At 42.0% G+C, this 17,679-nt stretch overlaps 1 protein-coding gene across 6 annotated transcripts in view; it reads left to right on the forward strand.

The window, feature by feature from the left end:
* The window catches only part of LOC125459570 (tumor protein p53-inducible protein 11-like), a 147,186-nt gene that overhangs the window by 109,075 nt on the left and 20,432 nt on the right, over window positions 1-17,679 (forward strand). For all 6 annotated transcript variants that reach the window (XM_059651986.1, XM_048546172.2, XM_048546174.2 and 3 more), the window contains exon 2: window positions 2,034-2,182. In XM_059651986.1, the coding sequence (XP_059507969.1) occupies window positions 2,054-2,182 (129 nt within the window). In that variant the 5' untranslated portion in view covers window positions 2,034-2,053. The remainder of the gene's footprint in view (window positions 1-2,033; window positions 2,183-17,679) is intronic.

Raw genomic sequence — 17,679 nt, forward strand, 5'->3', positions numbered from 1 at the left:
GATTTTTCTCACCTTTACTCCTTGTCTATGGCCCTTTCCCAATAACTATACGTTGATCACAGTCCTAAAATCTCCAAGTGTCCCAGTAACCAAAATTCTTTGAGAGAAGGAGTTTCAGATTCCCACTTTCCGGCTCAATGTGATGTTAAAGTTCTGAATTTTATAGCCAGCAGATTTTGTTCCTCTATATATGTCTCCCTGAATCTCATGAACACTTGGAACACTTGGATTTAGACTCCTGCTGTCTGTGGACCTATGTCCAATGTGCTCCTTGCCATCGGGAGAGAAAATGGCAAACAAAAACACAGAAATATTGGAAGGGTCACCAAAGGTGGATTTTCGTAGCTTCTTATTTTCTGTGAGAAGAGGGTGGGGTCCCTTGCACTGCCTTGAGTCTGAAACTGACTATGGCAAACTTGAAGGCATTGACAAATCCCAAGACCCCACCACAACGCCCGTTTGAAATCTGATCAAATTCTAGTAGATTGAGTAAAGTGTTCAATTTCTAAGTGCTGTCTAAATATGCGAATGTCCTGCTGCTTGCACTGCTGTCATGTCGTAAACAGCAAGATAATTAGGGAAGCCAATCAGCCCATTTTCAACTATTCACCTTGGATACTCCTTCATCCCAGGATCCTTATTTACTCTTGTGTCCTGGTATCTTATCATATATTTCTGATTCTTTGTTTTGGAGAAGCATTTACTAGTTGCAAGCTTCTTGCTAAGACTCCATAACTTGCTCAATAGGCATATAAGTTGCTCCTTTGAATAATTCTATATCTATGGGGAAAAGTAGTGAAATTGTGTTAACTGGATGAATAATACACAATGCAGGCTAATGCACTAAGGTCACACAAGTTGAAATCCTTAAATTCAATGCACTCTTCTGGAATATAAAAATAGTCTAAAGGTGACTATGAAACTATCCAATTTGGTTCACTGCTGTCCTTTTGAGGAAGGAAATCTGACATTCTTACCTGGTCTGACCTAAATGTAACTCCAAACCCATGGCAAGGTGACTCTTAAAAGCCCCCTGAAATGGCATATCAAGCAACAAAGTGCAAGAGCATTCAGGGTTGGATACTAATCATCAGACTTTCCAACATTGTGTATGAGAACATCTTTGAATTATATTACTAATAACCTCTTGAAGTTCTTTGAGAAAATAGGGGGTTTTTAAGGAAAAAAATGACAAGATATCCGAAAATGTGATGCAATATTAAATGGGAATTTCCTCATCAGAGTTGTAATCACAAGATAGTTATTGCCTGGTTCCTCAAAATGCAGATAATTCAATAGATTACCACTAACATAAAGTGGTGCTGATTGGAGCACTCTTGCTTGTCGTTAATGTATTAACGAGAGAAGGCATATTACAACCACTGAAGTACAGTCATTGTTGCAATGAGGGATATGCCTCAGTCAGTTGTCTCCATAGATTTGTGCAATCAGTAATGTGACTAAAAATGGGTTCCCTAAAATGAGGGGAAAGCAAGACATCCGTTTTAAAAAAAAGTGCATGTCATGATCACCAGATATCTGAAAGTACCTATTTTGAAATCTAGCCCTTGCAGGAAATGTGGCATCAGCAGGAGCTCAGCAAATGCCCACAAACAGCAAGAGATAATAATCAACTTCTTTCCATGATGTTGGTTGACAGGATAATTTTGACCAGGCTGATAGGGATAATATCCTTGTTGTTCCTTAAAACAATGGTGTGGGATCTGTCCCCTTTATCTGAGCAAGCATTAGGGGCCTCCATTTAACATTTCATCTGAAAGCCAGGGCAGTGCTCCGTCAGTATTGCACTGGAAAGCTCACTTTGATACTCAAGCCTTGGAATGAGACTGGAACTGAGGCCTTGTAGCACAGGAGGAGAGTGTATTATCAGCTGAGCTATGGTCAATATCGAAGCCGTGACTTGGCAGTATGTGTGTGCAGCTCCCTCTCCCTCTCCCTCTCTCTCTCTCTCTCTCTCTCTCTCTCTCTCTCACACACGCACACACATAACGTTTTCCTGTTTTCCATTTCAGTATCTGACCAGTTGGGAAACATGACTGCCAAACCACAACCCCCGCTGGTGAAGAAGCACAGCCAAACTGACCTGGTGAGCCGGCTAAAGACCAGGAAGATCCTTGGTGTCGGTGGAAAGGACGATGATGGAGAGGTTCATCGGTCAAAGGTAACAGTGACTTCTTTGATTGGCTTATGAGACTGGAACCTCTCCGATTGATGGGTTAATCTAATCTTACTTTTGAAACTAGTTAGGAATACACTCATCAGAATTAGGCCAGTTAAGATAGTTTTGTTTAAAAGGACCTAATTTCCTCACATTCCTGATGCCTCAATGTTGCAAAGGTGTGTCCATGGTCTATTCCTTTGCTTTTCCCTGGTGGCTACAAAGGTAAACTAATTCCTCTTGGTCTTAGCTGGTTAGGTAACAGGACTCCTCTTAGTCATTTTCTGAAGTACACAGCCGTATGGTTGCTCCTTTGGCAGAAGCCTCACTCTATTTCTCAGTTTTTCTGTTATTTAATGACATTTTTTTAGTTTCATGTGTGCTAATTCCTCAATAATGCAATGGGATGTTGCAAACTCCCATGTCAGATATCTATCAGATGGCATATGATGGGTGAACCTGAGATTAGTCTCCACCGTGATGTCTCTGCAGTTGAATAGCCTACCACAGCTTTGTTGTAACATTGGGCAGTTTAGTGATGGATGTTAGCATTTAGCATGGATCAGCAGTACCAGAAGTGTACTTTCACAAGGAGTCATAGAACCATAGAAATTTGCAGTACAGAAGGAAGCTATTTGATCCATTGTATCTGTACTGGCTCCCAAAAGAGCTACCCAGCTTGCCCCACTGTCCAGCTGTATCTCTGCAGCCCTCTAAATTCATCACTTTCAAATATATATTTAGCTCCCTTTTGAAACCTCGTACTGAATCCAGCTGCTCCACTCCCCGAGGCAGCACATTCCCCTCAACTTTGATGAATGAAAGAGAGAGCAGAGGAGCAGATTGGCAAGGGGCACAGTGATTGGCCAAATCTAAAAGGAAGAAGGATTAAACTTAATTGGCAGGAGGTGGGATGAAGCTTTAAAGAAGAGAAGTTAAGTTGCAGAGAAGACTGGGAGAAACTTTAAGAGTAGAATGGAAACTGGTTGTTTTTTAAATATAAGGAGATCCAAAAATGGGTTTAGAGCAGGGTGACAGCATAGCCCTGCTTTCTGCAGGGAGTTGCTTAATCTGGTTCCATCACCCCGGCAAACAATATCACCAGACTTTTATGCAGTTCATAAATCTCATCCACCAATACCTTAATTTTTGATAGGTTGGATAATTTTAACACATTCGTCAACATGCAGTCAACAAGATATATCACAGTCAGTAGAATTGAGCGCTAACTGTGTTCAGAACAATAATAACATTGAAGTTTAGTATTGCCACTAATGGGCTGTATATCATAATAACTGTGATATGAACTCAATGGTGTATGATGCAGAATGCACAGAAGGTTGACAATTCATGATAAAGTGAAAATGCTGTTGTTCTAAAAGTAAAATTTGCTGCTTTAACAACTGGCTGCAATCGGATTTTTTCATATTTATGACCAAGCAGAAATAAAAAAAGAACACCGTGCAAAGTTAGAAATGGAAGTCAATATTTAGAGTGGAAGTAAGACCTCTATAAAAGAAGGTTCAAGTACTGCTAAACAGAAAGCAGCTTCAACAGAGCCTGTACGCCTCTCTTCTCGTGACTTTTTTAACACAAAGATGAGAGTGCGAAAACCCGGTGTTCCTGAAAACATGATGTTTCTGGACCGTGTGACAATAGTTTTTATTCAGGATGTCGGAATTTTATTTAGGAAGGTGTTATCACACTTATTACACATGCTTTTTTATTTGTGGAATATAAATGCAACTCTTAAAATCAAGAGCTTGTGGTTAGATTCTCCCATTGAGATAGTCCTAGCTTAACAATTGTGTGACACAAATGTTACTTGCCACTAAGCCTGGATATTGCCAGATCTTGCTGTCTCTAAACATGGACTGTCTCACCTCTGAGGAGTTACGAATGGTGCTGAACATTGTGCAATCATCAGTGAACATCCCCACTTCTGACCTTATGATGGACGGAATGCCATTGATGAAGCAGCTGAAGATGGTTGGGCCAAGGAACACAATTGTTTTGGATTGTCAGTTGAAATGGTAGTGTGACACAGTCACGTTCTTCAGAGGCAGAAAGACCATGTACACAGTCTGCGCTTGTTTCAACTCAACAAAGTAGGTGACAGCCATTTGTTGGCTCATCTTTCATGGCAACATGCTGACCAATCGCTGAACCTATCTAGTTTAAACAGCAATAATGTGTGGCACATCCTGACCAATCAGATTCCACTGCCAACCAATCAGCACTCTCATGTAGTTGGAGATGCATCTTTTGATTTGTTTTGGTCTGTGGACAAAAAAAATGGAAGACTTTACTGAAATGTTGACTCAAACTTCTTATTTTCTTACTTTGTTGAGTTGAAACAAGCGCAGACTGTGTACATTGTCTTTCTGCCTCGGAAGAGTGTGACTGTGTCACACTACCATTTCAACTGACAATCCAAAATGTTGACTCAAACTTCTTATTTTCTGCTGCAAACTTGATTTTCTGACTAAGTTGTGCATTTTCTTGAGATGTATTATTGATTGCAAGGAAGGGCTTACAATTTAAAGACAGCCACGGCGATAGCGAGTATCGTAGCAGAGTTAAGTTCGCACTTTCTGGGAAATGGTCAAGCATCCATGAGGTTTCGGGGGTACAAATCAGACTTGACATGTTAACTCTCTTTCTCTCTCCGGAGATGCTGCCAGACTTGCTGAGTTTCTCCAGCAGTTTTTGGTTTTATTTGCAGCTTTCCAGCACCTGCAGTGTTTTGGTTTATGAGTGAACTTTAACTCGAAAGACTCCCTAGAACACTCATTGAGATGAGCTTCTGAATTAGAACATAGAACATAGAACATAGAACAGTACAGCACAGAACAGGCCCTTCAGCCCACAATGTTGTGCCGACCATTGATCCTCATGGATGCACCCTCAAATTTCTGTGACCATATGCATGTCCAGCAGTCTCTTAAATGACCCCAATGACCTTGCTTCCACAACTGCTGCTGGCAACGCATTCCATGCTCTCACAACTCTCTGCGTAAAGAACCTGCCTCTGACATCCCCTCTATACTTTCCACCAACCAGCTTAAAACTATGACCCCTCGTGCTAGCCATTTCTGCCCTGGGAAATAGTCTCTGGCTATCGACTCTATCTATGCCTCTCATTATCTTGTATACCTCAATTAGGTCCCCTCTCCTCCTCCTTTTCTCCAATGAAAAGAGACCGAGCTCAGTCAACCTCTCTTCATAAGATAAGCCCTCCAGTCCAGGCAGCATCCTGGTAAACCTCCTCTGAACCCTCTCCAAAGCATCCACATCTTTCCTATAATAGGGCGCCTATTATTAATGTATTTTACATTTCAGACAGTAAGTACATCTAGTCCAATGGGATCTAATCAGATTCAGCTCGATATTGGCTAAAAGATACCCCATCACCATTTGCTGACTTCAGCAACAATTTTCTTCGTACAATAATTTACCAATCTCCTTCTCGGTAACTCTTATTGTCTCTGCATGCAATTGTTCTCAGATATTAGTCTGTCATTTTCCACTCTGACTGTGACAAAAGTAAACTTTCCCTCTTTGTTCTATTCCATCTGGGCCCATCTCTGTTGTTTGAAACATTTAATCACACATTTGTGTTCCAGTGCCACTCAGCTTCCATGCAGGTGGATGAAACTGTTCTGTATGGCCTTCCTTCATCATTAATACACAGCCAGAGAATCACTCACAATGAATTAATTGCCACCAGGTCCGATCTTCCTGTTCTTATCGATTCACACTTCCCCTTCAGTCAAGGAGCTCAGGTTTTAAGGTGAGGAGCAGCAGGTTTCAATGGATTTGAGGAAAAAGGTTTTGTACCCGAGAGTTGCAGACATATGAGAAGTCACTACCTAAAAGGGCAGTAGAGGCAGAAAAGCTTGTTTTAAGAATTATTTAGATGAAAACTTGAAACACTACAGTATAAAAGACTATGGACCAAGTGCTGGGAACAGGGTTTAGAATAGCTGAATGTTTGGTGATTGGCACAGATTGACCCCTGCTTAAGCAATGACATGATTTTGAACGCCTCGTCCTTGTATGCTAATTCTTCCTTCAGTTCAACTCCCCCCTTCCTATCTCTCTCATTTCCTCCAGCCGTACAGTCCTGAAGATATCAGTTCTGACATTTTGTGTTTTCCCTTGTAGTGACTGTAACAAGGTCAGCCAGGTTCCATAGAGAATATGAGCTCCCTGACTGGGGCTGTTAATCTGGTCCAATCGGGGAGCCCTGGTTGACAGAAAAGGCTGCGAGTAAGGGATACTGACACTCTGGTACCTGACTCCGAGTGAGGCAGTACAATAGTGAAGGACAGTTCATGTGGCCTCAGTAGAATTATTTAATTTGGTTTTATAATGCTGCTCTGAAGTGCGTCAAGACATTGCATTATGTTAAAGGGGTGATAAAAGTTTTTGTGATTGTGTCCCTCATTTCTCCATTCTCACACCAAGGGGGAATTTTTCTCTACTCAAGTACCATTGTGATCTCATTCCTCAACTTCGGGGGAATAATGACCATGTTCATAAACCTATCGAGACTATTTCAGTGTCAGTATAACCTTCACAGGTTCTACATGCTTACTGAAGTGTGGCAGGTGCCCACACTGAGACTGTAACTAAACCAGCCTTCTTCCCTTTGTATTCCAACACTCTCGACAGAATATCCCACTGACCTTCCCTTTATTGCCTTATGGTCCTGCGCCCTGCTGTTCATACACATGGGGCTGAATGAGAAATAGAATCATAAACTCACTACAGTGTGGAAGCAGACCATTTGGCCCATCAAGTCCATGCTGGTCCCCCATCGAGCATCCCACCCACCCCAACCCGATCCCTGCGATCCCACATTTCCCATGGACAATCTGCCTAGCCTACACATCCCCGAACACTTTTAGCATAGCCAATCTATTCTGCACATCTTTGGACTGTAGGAGGAAATCAGAGAATGTGTAAAGTCCATGCAGACAATCACTCAAGGATGAAATTGAACCCACGTTCCTGGAACAGTGAGGCAGCAGTGCTAACCACTGAGCCACTGTAAAACCCTACACATTGGAATCAACTAGTGACTGGATCCAGTTTCTTCCAGTTTGCTTTCAATTCATTCATGGAATGAGACCATCACTTGCTAGGTCAGCATTTATTGCCCATCCCCAATTTCCCAGATGGCAGTTAAGAGGCAATTATTTCACTGTGGGTCTGGAGTCACATGTAGACTATACCAGATAAGGATGGCAGCTTCCTTGCCTAAAGGATGTTAGTGAATTAGATGGGTTTTTCTGACAACCAGCAATAGATTCATACTCATCTTTAGACTATTAATTCTGGATTTTTATTGAATTAATCTGCCATGGCAGGATTTGAACCCAGGTCCTCACAACATTACCCGGATCTCTGGATTAATAGTCCAGCAATAATAGCATTAGGCCATTGCCTCCCCTCTTCTGTCACTTGCTACTGTTTGCCTTAACATAGTTACTTGTCTCCACGACCTAAATGCTTTGCTGTATAAAGGGGAGACAATAAATTGGCTGAGAGCTGTCAAGCTAGAAGTTCAGCTTTTGTCCAGGACCTTGAATTCTTTTTAATTTGATGAAGCTCGCCCAGCTGCTGTTTTTTTGTCAAGTTAGTGGTGCCGATGATGCAATTTCCTCCAATTGACAGCTGACTTCCTGTGAAAGGAATCAGCTGCAAGGCTTCCTGCAGGGTAACTTTGAGAAGTGTTTGTGAGCGGAAGGCCAGTCCAACTAGACTCACAGTATGAGCAGCCATTCCTACTGCTACCTCTGCCCAATCCACAACAAAAGCAAAGAGAGACTTGCATTTCCATAGTCCTCTCCCTCCACAGAGAGGATGTATCTGTTGAGCACTTGTTGCACAGTTTACCAAGTACATTGTGACATGTGTGATTGGGAGCACCCAGAAGTCTGAAGGAAATCTAACCATGTTCTCACTCGAACTCTCGTAGTGCATGTCTTAGGCAGCTTGTAGTTATGAGGTAACAGACCCAGGTGGAAGCCGAATGTCATTCTTGTCTGAAGAGGTTTCATTTAATCTGAAATCCAATAGATTTCTTGAGCTGAGTTGATTTTAAGTGTGGTTATAAATACTTGCTTGAAATCCTTCCTGCTGGTTTCACTGCTGGATTGATCATATAAAGATCTTGTCATGTGCATTGAGTAATCTCAAATCAGATTGAATTGCTGATTTATTGGAGCAGTTTTCATTTAAATGCTCTGCCAGGAAGTACAGCTGCTACTTGGTTGGTATTCAGTTCAGATTAGTTCATTTAGTATTATTGTTTTAATGCAAGCAGAGCTTTATTTTAACAACTTGAGCATCAACTTCTCCTAGGTTAATCTGTCTGTATTTATCACGAACCTTTGGGTAGTTGGCAAATGATGTCCGTCTCTGTCATATACAGATTGTAAAGAAGTATTATCATTTCATCAGGGCCAGCTCAGCCAGGGAATGTGGAACTCTAGAGTGTACCAATCCTTTCAGTCAGCCATATTGACATTTGGGTTACATTTAGCAAGGCACGAGAAACATAAAGGTCGAGGAAAGGTGACTGGATCTGAAATGTCAACTCTGATTTCTCTTCACAGATGCTGCCAGACCTGCTGAGCTTTTCCAGTAATTTCTGCGTTTGTTGCCATGAGAAATAAAGGTGGGTTCAACTTTAAGAGTTGGATAAACTGGGATCACTGCCAGTTCTGTGAAGTGCTTTGGTTTATTTTGTTGTGTTATACAACAAATATAAACGTATAAATGTGTGATGCAAATAGAATTTGTTTTTGTACCATTAACTCCATGTTCTTTCACATCACATGATTTAACTTAACATACAATTAATGCTAGGCATCATTAACTTGAATGTGCCATTAGTTAGCTTCAAAGACGGATATGCAGGGGTGATACTTTTTCCTTGATGTTGGTTGGAGAAGTTCATTTTCAAAGTAAAATACAGGCTTCCTTGCCAAAGTCATGTGAGCTTTACATCTCCATAAGTGCCCCACTGTAGTTTTGTGTAGTTATGGACCACGTCACTTGAAACTTTCAGCAGTCCAGCTGAAGTTTTATGAATTTTCAGAACTGCAGGAGAACCAGCCATTGTTTGAAAAGAAAAGAAATTAAAAGCACATTCTTCAATTTTGAAGAACAATCAGTTTGGCTGTAAATTTTCCACTCCCTGTTGCTCTGGGGCTGAAAGGATGTGTGAGACAGAATTAGAATTAGTTCCTGTCTCAGTAGATAACTGTGACCTAGCCATGTTATTAAATAAAAAGTCTGACCAGGTAAGAGTATTAACATTGCTAGCAGTTACTGAAAAGAGTGTTTCAGCCTGTATTGTACCTTAAACCTCTTTGATGAGCAGAAAACACTAATTGGAAAGATCTTGAAGACTGTGGAGATATTGAGAATGTACTTTAAATCACCTATTCATGTTATTTGTGAATGAAATGAATTGTGAATGGTTCAACTTTAGAACTCAGGAGGAGAGGGAAACTTTAATAGTTTGTGATGGCACTGACATATGTAACTGAATCCTGAGAGTCTGGACAACTCAAAGATGATCTTACTTTGTGTGTAAGTGTTGAGAGAGGAGAAACTTACTTACTTTCAGGAAAGCTATTGACAAATGTGGAAGGTCTGAGGCTGTTAATTATCAGCTACAGCATCTTAATTAACAGGTGAGGCTTTTCAATTATGTTGACACAGTCTAGGCTAAACAAGAACAATATGTTGGAATAAAAGAAAAAAGTATTTATTGGAAGAGGCAGCAGAAAGATCAAGTCCAGAGGGCAGGATATAAATGTTGCAGATGATTCCACGTAAAACAATAAGGAAGCAAACTCAGCATAGGGAAATCAGTACTCTACAGGTGCAAAAGGTTCAATCACCTTTCACATATGTGTTTAGCTAGATGGAAGCAAAGCAAGCTGATAATGATAGCTTCTGGAGAGATGGCAGCCGATGATTCTAATGAATCAGTGTGCAGATTGGCCTCATTGGGTCTAAAGGTGTTAGTTGCATTGTAACTATTAGAATTATGACTACAGAAGGATGGCTTTAAGCAACTGTGACCGACAGATACTGGATTTCATGCGGCATCATGAATTTTGCAGGTCTGTGCAAATTGACTTAATACAGTGGCCAACAAATGAAACTCTTGAAGGCAAGTTTGAGACTATACAGTGAATAATGCTCATCTCAAGAGAGCAAATTAGTCTGAGAACCCAGAACAATGGGAAGAATGATGAGCTGCAGTTCCAGGTAGTAAACATTAAACAAAACCCACTCATCTGAGCTGAGTCTGAATCTTGGACTGGTGATCCCACATGTACCAGAAGAGATTTTCAGCATTTCACAAGGCAATAAACTGTTGGTGTTTGAATAGATCCTGGAAGATTACATGGATTACAAGTACTTCCAGGTCTCGAAGGTTGTCCTCGTGAACATCATCTCAGATTGCCTGAGAGCGTGAGACCATCTCAGTAACCGCTGAGGGAGAGTTCCAGCTGCCCTCAAATCTAACCTGAAAGAAAAAAAACTGAAGTACTGTGTGCAGTTCTAGTTGCCATTCCAAAGTGAGGATATTGTTAATCTGGAGATGGTTCAGAAAAGATTTACCAGGAAGTGGCCAGGAATGGGAGGTTTGAGTTATAAAAGTAGACTGGATAGGCTGGGACTTTTCTCACTGGACCATAGGAGATTGTGGGGTGATCTTAAAGCAGTTCATAACATCATGAGGGGCATATATAAGGTGAATAACAAAGGTTTTCTACCTAGGGTGGAGGAGTTCAAAACTAGGGGGAGTATTTATAAGATGAGAGGAGGATTTCAAAAGGACACGAGGCAACATTTTTACACAGAGTGGTTTATGTGAGGAGTGAACATCCAGAGGAAATGATGGATGCAGGTACAGTTACACATTTAAAAGGCGCTTGGATAAGTTCAAGAATAGTTTCAATAATTTCAATAAGTTCAAGGTTTGGAGGGATATCGGTCACACACAGGCAAGTGGGACTAGTTTGCATTGGGAAAATGGTTAGCAAGGCTTAGGTGGACCAAAGGGTCTGCTTCCATGCTGTCTGACTCTCTGATTCCATTGCTATGACTGTATAACAGGGGAACCCAGGGTCTTACTAACTCCCCTGAGATCCAAACTGCTGGAGAGAAGGACAAGAACACTTCAATAAATCAGTTCTGAGGAGATAACTAAATAAAAGTAGAAGAGGGAGTTATTACATAACAGCAGAAAAAAAGTTGTGCCAAGCAAAAGAATGGAACAACAGGAAAGAGATGTAATTAATAATGCCTGAGATTCAAACATAAAGGTCATGGACCAACATTAAAAGGATTTACCTGAATCCTGACCAGCTGAGAGCTATAACAGAGAGGCAGTCACCAACAGATGTGAAGGTAGTGATATGGATTGTTAGATTTATGACTGTGTGGGAAAGTTCTTGACTAGTTTATCATCAGACTGTGAGCATCTACTCATGCAGACTGCTAAAGGTGTGAAACAGTACTGGGGAGACGAATAAGAAGCAGCTTTCTCTCAACTAGCGACAACAGGCCAAAGATGTACAGGCTAGGTGGATCAGCCATGCTAAATCGCCCGTAATGTTCAGGGGTGTATGGGTTACAGGGGGATGAGTCTGGGTGGGATGCTGCAAGGGGTGGTGTGGACTTGTTAGGGCGAAGGGTCTGTTTCCACACTGTAGGGAATCAAATCTAAACAGCTCCATCTGTTATGGGTGGCATTGGTCTTGCAGAAACATTGAATCTGGAAGACAAGTGTCTTGTTGTAATCAAGCAATCACCACAGAAACAGTACTCCATGGGAAGGAACATCACCCCAGAGCAAATTGACAACTGGCATGCACATGTTTAAAAAAAAACTGAGCACTTTAGAAATAATTGATGATTATGTTCAGAGACTGATGAAAGTGCGACAGACTACATCACAGTTTTGTTCATGAATAATGGTTTACTTTTTGACCTTGTTTGTTGGTAACATGTCACTGGAAATGATATTGTGTGCATTTTGTTTTGTCTTTTTTTTATGAAAGGATGAGTGTTCGGAGAAATTTATCTGCATATAGTGCATAAGCTGGTTCCCATTTCCTAAACTTTATTCACAGGATGTGGGATAGGCCAGTATTTATTGCCCATTCTTAATTGCCTAGAGAGCAGTCAGGAGTGAGCCACATTGCTGTGGGTCTGGAGTCACATATGGGCCAGACCAGGTAAAGATGGCAGCTTCATTCCTTGAAAAGCATTAGTGAACCAGATGGGATTTTCTGACAATCGACAATGGATTCACCATTAGACTCTTAATTCCAGATTTTTATTAAATTCAAATTCCACCATCTGCCATTTCTGCATAAGAAATGAAACTGGCACTTTTTCCATGCGTGTGTAATCAGAAGCCAAAGACTAACAGTTATCCCTTTTATTTGTGGCAGCCATTAAACACATTACAGCAAACGTACACATTAGAAAAATAGAAGAGCCTTAGCAGACCTGAGACATGAACTCTGTTTCTCCTTCCTTAGGTGCTGCTGGTCCTGCTGAGTTTATTTAGTGTGTCATGTTTATGTAAAAAAAAATCGCTGGCCTTTGAGTTTTTTAGATTTGCCCAAAATAAAACCTAAAAATACGGGCTTAAAACCTGCCAACTAATACCATCAGGTCCTGTATTGGGCTGGTGGTAGAATGTTTCTGACTTAACTTGAGTCAGTGACCAAATCACTATTTGCACTAGTTTTGAAAGCAGAATGGATTCAGACAGCAGAGATCCTCAGACAGGACTTTCCAAACCCGTAACCACTTCCATCTAGAAGGACAAGGACAGCAGATACATGGGAACACCAGCACTTTCAAGTTCCCCTCCAAGCCACTCACCACACATTCCTGATTTGGAAATATATCACCATTCCTTCACTGTAGCTGGATGAAATTCCTGGAATTCCCTCCCTGACAACATTGTGGGTCTCCTACACTGACATGCACTGCAGCGGTTCAAGAAGGCAGCTCACCACCGCCTTTTCAAGGGCTAATAGTAATGGGCAATAAATGCTGCTCAGCCAGTGACACCCACATTCCATGAATAAGTAAAAACAAAGTATGTCCTTTCTAAGCTGGTGTCAAACAGTGCTGGCACAGTTTTGGCAGCAAGCCTTTTCTGGATCTGAGAGCATAGTACTACAGTGTCCTTTGATAATGATCCATGTCATACAACGTATCTTGAGCACAGACACGGGTCTGTAACACGTCCCTTCACTTTGAGGCCAGGCTGTCACACAACTCTTAATGCACATAGGAGTACATTCAATGCCCATGTTAAACAACAGCACAATCCACACAAAGTCCTTTTTATACAGCCCTGGCTCTGTACAATGACTATTTTGTACATCCCAAGTGCACATGATTATACAATGCATCTTTGTCACATACTGCAATTCAGAATGTTGTTTGAACCAATGGAGTTCAGCCGTCTTTAAGACAAGCAGAGATCAACACCACGACATAGAAAGATTCAGTGTTTCTTTAATACAGAGCAGCTTACACGCAGTGTATGGGTGTCCATTCAAACAGAGATCTCAAAGTCTCAGGGAGGGGAAGCAAGAACATAGAACATTACAGCACAGTACAGGCCCTTCGGTCCTCGATGTTGTGCCGACCTGTCATACCGATCTCAAGCCCATCTAACCTACACTATTCCATGTACGTCCATATGCTTATCCAATGACGACTTAAATGTACCTAAAGTTGGCGAATCTGCCACCGTTGCAGGCAAAGCATTCCATTCCCTTACTACTCTCTGAGTAAAGAAACTACCTCTGACATCTGTCCTATATCTTTCACCCCTCAATTTAAAGCTGTGCCCCCTCGTGCTCACCGTCACCATCGTAGGAAAAAGGCTCTCCCTATCCACCCTATCTAACCCTCTGATTATTTTATATGTTTCAATTAAGTCACCCCTCAACCTTCTTCTCGCTAATGAAAACAGCCTCAAGTCCCTCAGCCTTTCCTCGTAAGACCTTCCCTCCATACCAGGCAACATCCTAGTAAATCTCCTCTGCACCCTTTCCAAAGCTTCCACATCCTTCTTATAATGCGGTGACCAGAACTGTACACAATACTCCCCAAGTGCGGCCGCACCAGAGTTTTGTACAGCTTCACCATAACCTCTTGGTTCTGGAACTCGATCCCTCTATTAATGAAAGCTAAAACACTGTATGCCTTCTTAACAGCCCTGTCAACCTGGGTGGCAACTTTCAAGGATCAGTGTACATGGACACCGATATCTGTCTGCTCATCTACACTACTAAGAATCTTACCATTAGGCCTGTACTTTGCCTTCTGGTTACTCTTACCAAAGTGCATCACCTCACACTTGTCTGAATTAAACGCCATTTGCCACCTCTCAGCCCAGCTCTGCAGCTTATCTATGTCTCTCTCCAACCTACAGCATCTTTCGTCACTATCCACAACTCCACCGACCTTAGTGTCATCTGCAAATTTACTAACCCATCTTTCTAAGCCGTCATCCAGGTCATTTATAAAAATGACAAACAGCAGTGGACCCAACACCGACCCTTGCGGTACACCACTAGTAACTGGTCTCCAGGATGAACATTTCCCATCAACTACCACCCTGTTCAGCAAGCCAATTTCCGATCCAAACTGCAATGTCTCCCACAATTCCATTCCTCCGCATTTTGTACAATAGCCTATTGTGGGGAACCTTATCGAACGCCTTGCTGAAATCCATATACACCACATCAACCGGTTTACTCTCATCTACCTGTTTGGTCACCTTCTCAAAGAACTCAATAAGGTTTGTGAGGCAAGACCTTCCCTTCACAAAACTGTGCTGACTATCCCTGATCAATTTATTCTTTTCTAGATGATTATAAATCCTATCCCTTATAACCTTTTCCAACACTTTACCAACAACTGAGGTAAGACTCACTGGTCTATAATTACCAGGGTTGTCTCTACTCCCCTTCTTGAACAGGGGAACCACATTTGCTATCCTCCAGTCATCTGGCACTATTCCTGTAGACAATGATGAGTTAAAGATCAATGCCTAAGGCTCGGCAATCTCCTCCCTGGCTTCCCAGAGGATCCGAGGATAAATCCCATCCGGCCCAGGGGACTTATCTATCTTCACCCTCTGAAGGATTTCTAATACCTCTTGCTTTGTTCTTGTAGCTCCTTTCACAGTCTGAAGCACTTGTGAAACATTTTTGTTGCTGTAATTTATCAAAGGAGAGCAGATAATTGGTGCACAACAAGATCTTACAAATAGCAACGTGCTAATGGTAATCTAAAGATAACGCACACTGAGGTAGACAGAATGCCACTCTTATAACTGGGATTTTATCACAACAGAATCCAGCTGGGCCTAGCCAAACAGCAGTGTTCACAAGAAGGGGCAGCTCCATGAATCAGGTTCTGAAATCACAAGCTTTCAGTGCGCTTTCCTTGTCAGGTGAAGTTTTAGTAGCAGTTCACTGAAAGCTTTTGTTTTCAAATAAAATAAGATAACCTGGTGTCGTGTGACTTCTGACTTTATCCACCCCTGTCCAACACCGGCACCTCCACATCATGAAATGAAACTGGTATCGTTATGCATGCACATGATTGGACGCCCAAGGTTATAATATTTACATGGTTACAATGAAACAATAGGATGCTGGTGGCATTCCTATGACAAATTCTGTGATGGGGCAGGCTTTTCTGATCATCATCTGGCTCTGACATCAGCAGCTCCAAGTTGGCTGTAGAGGAGTTTCCTGGTTATTCGGGGAGAGAACATCAATATCACAGATAAAATGTTCCTGCCCAACTGCACCACCCTAGCATAAGACTTCATGAATGCACATTTGTGGCATCGGTATTTATTTTTCAGATACGTATTTTTGTCGTAAGTATGTCACTGTACGTTGGTTTCACTTCGTCCGCAAATGCACACATTGTTATTTTTTGAGAATGTCATTTCTAAATGTACTGGTGAGCATTGCAAGGAATTTGAAACATTTCCGGTGGGAGAAACAATGTTGTGATTTTGTGTTCACTTTTTATTCAATGTTCATGTTAGTGCCCGATGTTAGGGCATGACTCATCTTGGCAGTTTGGCTAGCTCTCCCTTGTATACATTGTCAAAAAGACTGTCCGATATCCCTTCCCCAGGACTAATTGAAGTATTGTAGTGACCTCCATATGGATTGTGCCAGCCCGCACTCTGAAAAGGACCCATCTGTGGAGAGTATACTTTAAGCCCATAATTGCTCACCTTGACTGACTGTTCATCCTCTTCTCCCACTTCTATCAACATCCCCTAAACTACAGCCTTCCCACTTCCAAGGTATCCCCATCCGTCTCCTTGTGACAGCTAAACCCAAAGGATCTATCAATTACCACATGAAATATGTGTATCAGTTGTTGGAATTAATCAGGAGATACCTTTCAGTCTATGCTGTTGAGAGTGTGGCAGCATGCTGCTTCCTGCACAACAGGACAGTCTAAACCAAAGAGAACAACCAAGACATGGATTGCAGAGCACCTTCAGAGAAGTGGGCACAATGTAGAATCAGAGAATCGTGGAATCCCTACAGTGTAGAAGCAAGCCATTTGGCCCATTGAGTCAACACTGACCTTCCGAAGAGCATCCTACCCAGACCCAGCCTTCTAGCCTTTTCCTGTAATCCTGCATTTCCTGTGGCCAGTCCACCTAACCTGGGCATCTCTGGAAAAACCAGGGCACCCAGAGGAAACCCACGCAGACATGGGGAGAACGTGCAAACTCCACACAGACAGTCACCCAAGGGTGGAATCAAACCCGGGTCCCTGGCACTGTGAGCCACCAAGCTGTGCCATCAATTGGCCAGTACATCAACAGCATGGCACATTGCTCCTGAGATGCTATTGTGAAGGTGCAGGTTCTATCCCTTAACCTACCTGATAGCCAGAAACCACATAGCACAATCAGAGCAGCCATTACAGCTGACTTTCACAGCCCTGCCACAGCTCAGTATTAAACCTTGCCTTACCATTCATCATGAGTGATGTGGGGCTGCATCCAGAGATGGCTAAGTAGGTGGTGATTTGGCTCAAAAATAAAACAGTGACTGATCGATCTGACATCATTGCCATCACTTCTTACATGCTTTAATCCTTATGGCCTCAGAAAATCTAGTTGTTCAGATTCCTGCTGTAATTGCCGAGATGCCCCAGGCCAATAGGGCTCTGGTTAAAGTGGATCAACACTCTTGAGAAGGGAAGGACACAGTGAACTAGGTTATTTTAGAGTAAAGAGGTAGCATTAATCCTGGACCAAAAGTGTTGGGTAAAACTCTGAAGAGATTACTGAAAGATCAATACTTTGAAGGTGTATAATAGCTCAGGAAGGAGCTATCTGCAGTTTGAGTAAAAAAAAATTGTAGTTGCTTGAGTGCCTTGGA

This window comes from Stegostoma tigrinum, chromosome 17 (genome assembly GCF_030684315.1).
Source record: "Stegostoma tigrinum isolate sSteTig4 chromosome 17, sSteTig4.hap1, whole genome shotgun sequence".
Lineage (NCBI taxonomy): Eukaryota > Metazoa > Chordata > Chondrichthyes > Orectolobiformes > Stegostomatidae > Stegostoma > Stegostoma tigrinum.